The sequence below is a fragment of the Triticum aestivum genome, chromosome 2B (genome assembly GCF_018294505.1).
Source record: "Triticum aestivum cultivar Chinese Spring chromosome 2B, IWGSC CS RefSeq v2.1, whole genome shotgun sequence".
NCBI lineage: Eukaryota > Viridiplantae > Streptophyta > Magnoliopsida > Poales > Poaceae > Triticum > Triticum aestivum.
In genome coordinates this window covers 66,320,953-66,329,523 of record NC_057798.1, presented here as the reverse complement: position 1 = coordinate 66,329,523, position 8,571 = coordinate 66,320,953, and the positions used below count along the sequence as shown (strand labels likewise).

The 8,571-nt window shown below is 43.0% G+C and overlaps 1 protein-coding gene across 1 annotated transcript; it reads right to left on the bottom strand.

Moving 5' to 3' along the window:
• Positions 1 to 6,274: 6,274 nt before the first annotated feature.
• Positions 6,275 to 7,476, bottom strand: LOC123040482 (uncharacterized). The gene is made up of 3 exons (XM_044463320.1): positions 7,133 to 7,476; positions 6,838 to 7,007; positions 6,275 to 6,754 (listed from the first exon to the last, which is right to left on the bottom strand). The coding sequence occupies exons 1-3, from the start codon at positions 7,407 to 7,409 to the stop codon at positions 6,599 to 6,601; spliced, it is 603 nt and encodes a 200-aa protein (XP_044319255.1). The 5' UTR covers positions 7,410 to 7,476; the 3' UTR covers positions 6,275 to 6,598.
• Between the last annotated feature and the right edge of the window lie 1,095 nt (positions 7,477 to 8,571).

Sequence of the window (8,571 nt, the reverse complement as noted above, 5' to 3'; positions counted from 1 at the left end):
AAAGCGGTCAAGGCCAAGAGTCAGCCCTTAGGATTTGGCCGGTCTAGTTTATAAGGAAAACCGGATCGAAAAACTAAATAAGTTGAACCTGATTATGAGGAAAACCAGACTGAAAACCATACATGTAGCAAGAGTATAGAAAAAAAGGACACCTAGGACAAGGCATGCCTAGCTAGTAGACACAAGGACCATCGCTATGAAAAGACACAAGTAGATGTGGGGTGTTGTCGAGGGTTCACTAGCCGCTACCTAGTGCGGAAAAGCCTAGGAGCAGCATTTCAGAAATGACGTGAGTGGAGCCGAGGCCAGATGCCGCTAGTATGACGCCGGTGGTAAGTTGATACAACCGGCGTTCTCGCCAAACGCCACTCATGTAGGTCTCATCTATGACGTTTTGTTGCCAAACGTCACTAGTATGACACCGGTGATAAGCTGTTAATACCGACGTTCAGCCCAAACGCCATTCATATAAGTCTCATCCGTTGAGTTGTCGCCAAATGCCACTAAGGGACAAATAATCCGTAGCGTACCTTGGACCGTAGACATCGGTAATACAAGTCACGTGCCAGACTACCCATAGTGGGAGTAATATAGGTGGTAACATCACACATCTCTAGGCAAAACAGATGATGTGGCGAGTAATTAATGAAAAAAGAGGGGCATGTGGTAACCTAGCTAGCTACTGTAACATCACACATACCAAGACAAGATGAGTCTACAACCTAATAAATGAAGTGTTGCATGACACCACACATATATTACTCACCACTATAGAGGTAATAAGATATGCATGTTACTAGTCTAAGTTACTACCCGTTGTGACTAGTCTAAACCCTTGATGTCAGTTAACCCCTAGCGTGCTAAACTAATCTAATTAAAACATTAATTAAATAAGTCTTAGTTAAACATTAATATAAACAAGTTGGCATTCATATATTACACGGATCTGAATATCACTGTTCAAATCACAAAAGAACACCTAATTAAAATTAATAGGCTCGCCCAATTCCTCGTCGCCGGGCCTCCTCCGTCGGAGCCGCTGCCACTGGCCCGACGTGTCATTGTCGGAGATGTCGATGACGTCCTCCTTGGCGTAGCCGGAGCCGGGGCCGGAGGCTAGCACGATGTTCAATGGAGGAGCAACGAGAGCAGGAGGAAGCGACTTGAATATGGGGCGAACCTGAAGAAGCCCGTTCGCCATCCACAAGTCCTCCTCGTTGTGGCAGACAGTAGGCGGAGCCGGAGCCAGAGTCGTCTCCTGCCGGCGCATCTCCTCGTTCTTCTCGTTGTCATACCGAAGGGACTCGATGGAGTGGTCGATGGCGAGCTGCTCCTCGCAAAGTCCGGGTCAACGCGGCAGAGGGCCATGAGGTCCTCGTCGACACGGTGCAACCCGATTTAGCACCACATTCCATGTAATTTTCACGCAAAGGCAAAAAAATTCTCACAAGGGTCAATGATTTGACCGTGGTCTCAAATTACCACGCTGTTACTGGAAAGGCAGGGAGGCTTGGAACACAATTCATTTTTTAGAGTGTGTGCATCCTGCCATGCATGGATGGATGAACCTACTGACCGGCAAGATCGCCCTGCTTCATTGACGCATATGAGAAGTCAAGGTAAACACAACACCTTCATCCACATGCACATCGCCACGACCAGATCGAAGAAACTCTGAAACGCCGAAATGCATGGTTCACACTGAGTCCTCCCAGTCCAACCATAACCAGTTAACTATAGTAGTAGCATCTGCTAAGCAGCGCCGATATGCTGACACTAGCGCTATATTTAACTAACACATACACCTTCCGTCCGAAAAAACTTGTCCCAAACTTGTTTCTTAATTGATGTATCTAGCACTAACTTAGTGCTAGATACATCCAATTGAGGGATAAGTTTTTCCGGACGGAGGGAGTATGTCTCATTATTGGCATGTTGCTGATGACAAATGGACACAGGAGTCTTCCTGTGCATGGTTGGCCCTTGTCTCATTAGAGGACACGGATCAAAAATGGCCTCCGGTACTGCCCTCCCCAGAGGGACATGGAAGGGAACACTGGGTTGAGCCTCAAGGAATGGCTGGGTAGCATGGAGAGCATGGGTGACAGGTTTTTTGTTGTTGTTGTTGTCAAGGCATGGGTGACATGGTTAGGAAGTGTGTTCTAGGAAAGCAAGCAAAGGAAGCAACACATGGATCATCGATGGACTTGATAGATCTGGTTATTAGTTAAGTATATACCGAAAAGTTGATGCTAATGAGAGCTTTTTTTAGTTCTGCATGCACATGGCGACTAGGTGACTGAGAAACACTAGAGCACAACCGAGGCGCCTACCTGCTAATGCGGCTCCGTTTGTTTTGTCCGGTGAGATGCGTTTGGAGCGTGAGTGAGTCATCGATCGCTTATCTTACTCATGTGCCCCAATGATGCATGGTTCAAACGAAACCATCGTAAGATTATACGTAGAATTGAAAATGGGATCTCCGTCGGCAGGCGGACTCCTGCGAGTGCCAGGACACAGACACACACTTGCTCGCTGTTTTGCTGTCTTGCATCTTCAGATCGAATCAGAGGGCAATTTCCTTCCTCCTGTCTTGCGTCCGTGGATGTCGATCTCCACGTGCATACCAAGAAGGGGCGATCCTGACCAGCTTCGTCGAGCCTGCCTGCTCCTGGATCGTCAAGGATTCGACTGACTTACTGTTTCTAAGTTTAGAAGAAAAAATAGATTTGTTCTTACTGTTTCTAAGTTTCGAATCAGAAGGCAATTTCTAGTAAGCATGCACGTGCAACGCATGTCTCAAACGTAAATCAGGTGAGATTCACATAATATAAAAAAATAAATGTTTTTAAAAATATAAATCAAATGGATACACAATGTTTGATGTCGTTTAAATTATATTTTCAAAAGTGAGACACGATAGTGGTTATGTTGCTTCATAGAGTAATCACACGAAAATATTCTTATTTAAATAAAATTAGCAATTATTTATTAATGCAGTAATATAGGCTTGTAGTGTAGTCTTCTCTTCGAATGTAGCAAGTCAAAAAAAAGTATGAACTGCCTTACGGTGCAATTATATTGTTCTAGATGCTTAATTCTTGAATCTTATTTTATTCTACTAATCTGCATAGCAAAATATATACTTGACTAATTTGGATCAAATTATATGTATTTTATGGTTGTGTGGATTGCCAAAATTATATAGCTACCTACTATGGATAATAGGAAATAGAAGATGATATGTGACTACAACGACTTCTATATAAAATAAAGATGATTTACAAGAACTAACTGAAATGTAAAAGGGCTAAAAGAAATCCAATAATTATCATGATAGCAAGTATTTATCCGGTTTTGGATGTGTTTATACGTTGGCAACCATACTAACTTACAATGCCGTAAGACGCTCTGTGCGTATAGAAACTGAAATGGGTTAGAAAGAAAAATAAAGATGGAAGGAACAATATTTCAGAGTATTTGTCAAGCTTAACCTTATCAAGCTTTCAGGTCAGCTTCTAAATTGCAAAAAACATGATGAATCCTCAAATAAGAAAGAGCCAACAATTTCGAACATGCTACAAAATTGGTGAAGATAGAAAGCATTCATCCTCTTTTTCCTTGTCGTAAGGAGTAGCTTCAGCATACATTTGTAACAGTGTAATACCTGATCCGGAAAGATTTATTCATTATTATTATTGAAGGAAAGAGGCACGCAGACAAAGAAAGAGAGGCGGTGCAAATAAGGCCTTAAACAGTATGTCTTCAAGTTTGATGACTGCAGATATGTTGGATCATTTGAAACTGCACAAGTATATAAGAATAAATATATGTGGCAAAATAGCGAAAGGTATATGGTTTCTCTGTCATGAAACAAAATAAATCCGATTGATGTGCATGATGGCGGCAGGCGGCTCGCGATTAGCTTCCTAATAGGATGGATGCGTCCGAGATAAGTTTTTTAATATGATGGATTTGTCTGAGATTAGTTTTCTAATAGGATGGATGCACTCTGATTTACTTTCCTAGAATGTGATGCACCCGTGATTATTAGTTTCCTAATTTCCCAGGCATGGAGTTTCATATTTTCCTCCACGGTGAGTACGGTCAGTCAATGTAAATTGCTAAGTGCACACAGAAAATAGGTTAGGTTAAGTCTAACCGTTAGATTGATTTTAGTGGGTCTAATCGTGCGGTGGTATTGGATCTGTGTACACTTTGTGGGGTGTGCTTAAAGAAGTTCTTGTTTGATTGTTTAATAGTAGTATAGAAGAATGTGATCCACCTGTGATTATTAGTTTCCTAATTTCCCAGGCATGGAGTTTCATATTTTCCTCCACGGTGGAGTACGGTCAGTCAATGTAAATTGCTAAGTGCACACAGAAAATGGGTTAGGTTAAGTCTAACCGTTAGATTGATTTTAGTGGGTCTAATCGTGCGGTGGTATTGGATCTGTGTACACTTTGTGGGGTGTGTTTAAAGAAGTTCTTATTTGATTGTTTAATAGTAGTATAGAAAAATAAATCCGATTGATGTGCATGATGGCGGCAGGCGGCTCGCGATTAGCTTCCTAATAGGATGGATGCGTCCGAGATAAGTTTTCTAATATGATGGATTTGTCTGAGATTAGTTTCCTAATAGGATGGATGCACTCTGATTTACTTTTCTAAAATGTGATGCACCCGTGATTATTAGTTTCCTAATTTTCCAGGCATGGAGTTTCATATTTTCCTCCACGGTGGAGTACGGTCAGTCAATGTAAATTGCTAAGTGCACACAGAAAATGGGTTAGGTGAAGTCTAACCGTTAGATTGATTTTAGTGGGTCTAATCGTGCGGTGGTATTGGATCTGTGTACACTTTGTGGGGTGTGCTTGAAGAAGTTTTTATTTGATTGTTTAATAGTAGTATAGATTTAGTGGGTCTAATCGTGCGGTGGTATTGGATCTGTGTACACTTTGTGGGGTGTGCTTAAAAAAGTTCTTGTTTAATTGTTTAATAGTAGTATAGAAAAATAGATTTGTTCTCACGTGGGCTAATTAATCAACCCTCCAAATGCCACAACCTATTGTGTCCCAACCACCAAGCAAGCGTAACCTCCCGTGTTCTGCTGCTAAAATTAGCTTTACGAGGAGAGGAGTGGTGATAGTTTGACCAAGGAAGTCAACAACATTTTGTTGTCCTACTAGTGTGTGCTTTACTAGCTTCTTGTCTCCAATTATATACTTCACTTGATTCACAAATAAAATCAGACCATTTACTAAATGGACAATACAGTGAATGCAACCTTTTTCTTTTTATCAATCCTTATACAATAATGTGATCTTCCTACCAACTAGGAGCAAAATACCAAAACTAGAATGCATAGGAAAACCATGCACATGTGTTACAAGATCACACATCGCAAACGATTCCACAATCAGCAACAACACCACCACCAACGAAAATGAAATACTAACAAGATTACGCATTTATATAAGGTAAATGATCCAATCTTGACCGACCGAACCATGTATCAAATCAGCGGGGCGTGCGATCGCTCTCTCCTTCACATCACGACTGCATTTCTCTCTTTCCGCATTGAGGCCATCCATGTGACACACCAGGTCGACCCTGACATGTGGGAATAGAGAATATTCAAATTATTAGGGAGAGCGATTTCTGAGGCTTCTCAATTTTAAACTAACAAATTTGGACTATTTTCCCAGCATTATCCATGCGGTCTGACCATTCATCTTAGAGAGGAATGAGCCTACCTACCAATCTTTCATCTGCCCTGACATGTGGGACCACCTTTGCAGAACGTTCACAAAATTTGTAAAGGTAAACCATAGCACGGGTTAAGCGGAACAATTTAGGTAAAAATGAAATCCTTATAAAAATGATAAATGATGGGGGTGAAAATGAATTAACTATTAAAGAAAGTTAAACATACTCATATAAGGATTAGGTAGTCAAAGTGTACTAATTGTGTCTTGTTAAAAGAAACAAAGCAAATGTTGAACGGAGACTCGCTACTACATTCAATATGCCGGAGCTGGTAGCAATGGTACAAGTTTGAATGAAGACTCGCTAGTATATTCAAATTGATGTAGAGAGCGAATTCCGAGGCTTGGCAAATTTAAATTAACAAATCACTGTCTTTTCTTAACCATTGACTAGGCGGTCTCACCATACATTCAAATGAGGCTAACTACCACTGTTTCATCGATCATGACCTCCCTCAGAAATGTATCCGTGTCAGTCATTATATACATCAAATTTGAACTGGTCAGAACTGAAAACTGAAACTGAATGCCCAAGCCACGAGCACTCTGTGACAACGCCTTTTTCAGTCGCACAACAATCCTCCGCACTACTGGGAATTACACATGTGGCTTGGATAAACCGGTACATCCTCCAGAGAGGAACGGGTAATTTTCAACAAAAAAGGAAAAAAAAGGAAGGAGGGGGTGTAATGTGTGCTACTGTATCACCAAAACGGATTCAGACTGGACTGAAGCCGATGAATACATTCAGATCGCCTAATGTATGTATACATTTCTACACTGCTCTCCCAAAACCTTCTTCTACTTTTCTACTCTAGACCTCTAGTTCGTTTACATGTAGAGTCTCTTTAATGTATCCTCGCAGTCTGTGTGTCCGCTCCACGATGACTCTGTAATGCTCTGCAGCGCCGGCCGCCAGTGCCGGCCTCTGCCGCGGGCGGCGGCGATGCTCCGGTGGCGCGGATCCTTCTCCAGCCGCTTCCGTTCCTGAACCAAGAAGAGGGGTGGACAGATGAGTTGCTGCGATTGCCATGATGGATGAGTTCGCAGGCGAGCGTGCTATCAATTACCTGGTGATCGGCGGGCTGTCTCTGTTCTCCGTTGGCTGTGGTGGCCGCGTCGTCGCCCCTCGGTCTCGGCGGTTGCCGCCGGCGGTGCAGCCGCGGCCGCTCCTGCTCGATGGCCTCGTCGCAGCTGCGCATCCTCTCCTGCTTCCTCGTCTGCACGGCCTTGGTCACCTCTGCACGCACGCACAACGGAACGATTAATCTCTATGCAAGTAACAGAGCGAACCGGACAAGAAGCGAAAGGAATCCAATCCAAGAACTGGTGGATTCACCGGGATACTGCTAATTTGGCACGAACCTTGGGAGGTGATGACGCGGTAGACCTGGCCGAGGAGGAGAGTGTCCTTTGGCTTGAGGAGCTTGATCTTGGTTATCCTGGCACCTCCTCTTTCTCCGGCGACGGCGGGCTCGGGCTCGGCTTCGACGTGATGCAGGACGACGAGGGCGACGTAGTGGCCGGGGTTCCTGCGCATGACGTCCGCCGCGGTGGTCGGCCAGTGAAGGCGCTCGACCTTGCCGTCGCCCGGGTGCTGGATCACCACGGCCGCCGCGTCCGCCGCCTGGCAGTTCCCCATGCCCACGTCTCACGTGCCCCTGTACCACAGAGATCGCCGACAGCTGCCCGAGTCTTTGTGAGCTCTCGCGTCTGGATTCTGAATTCTGTTGAGAAGGACGGGTTGGGGTTGGTGTTTTATGGGGGAGCCGAGACGAGAGGGAGAGGAGTGTGATTAGCGAGGAACCAATTTTAAATCTACTTGTGGACGTGCGATGCTGGTTGTTGCGACGTGATAAACGAAGGAGTCAATCAAGATCAACTTGTTAATTGATTGTTTAGGGACCGTAGAAAAAATGGCCGGCACAGTGGAAGCGGCATAGGGATCGTGCTTGTCTTCTTGCGCACGCATGTCGTGGACGCGCCATATGTCGACAATGCTCTGCAGGCTGCGGGCAGCTCTACCAACTGTACTGTGAAAGGGTCGTCACATATATATTTGAGGGCAGCTCGTAGGTTTTTGTTTAATAAATACGGGGTCTACTATGTGTTTCAAAAATATGTCTCTGTGTTCAATCTATGTGGAGGATTTCCCATGCTTATAAATGCTCTAAAGAATTGGCAAAAAAAAAAATACTTCCTCCATTTTTATTTACTCTGCATATTAGAGTTGACTTTAGTCAAACTTCATAAAGTTTGATCAAGTTTATAGAAAACAATATGAATATTTATCATAGCAAATCTTTATGATATGAAAGTACATTCAATAATGAATCTAATGATATTGATTTGTTATTGTATATGTTAATATATATTTTTTATAAACTTTGTCAAAGTTTACTAAGTTTGACTTTGACAAAAGCTAATACGCGGAGTAAATAAAAATCCTGGGCCTATCAACGTCTACTCATGACTATATGTACTTGATGGATATCTCGCTAGAATATGTAGTTGTAATTGACAGCCCCAATTGGAGAACTCGCATTCCAATTATTTGGTTGCTAAGATTAATGACACATTGACTCTCGACAATAACGTGTTCTAGTGATATCGCCAACCAACAATAAGCACATACTAACAGAGTGGCAGGAGGAAGGGTAATAAAGCTTATATATGTCTAACGAAAGTGACATAATTATTCCAAATTGTTGACACCTCACAAAACTTGTTGTGACAAGGAAATAATTAAGATATAACGTAACAATGATGTATTGGAAACCAAAATGAGTTCCACTTCAGTATAA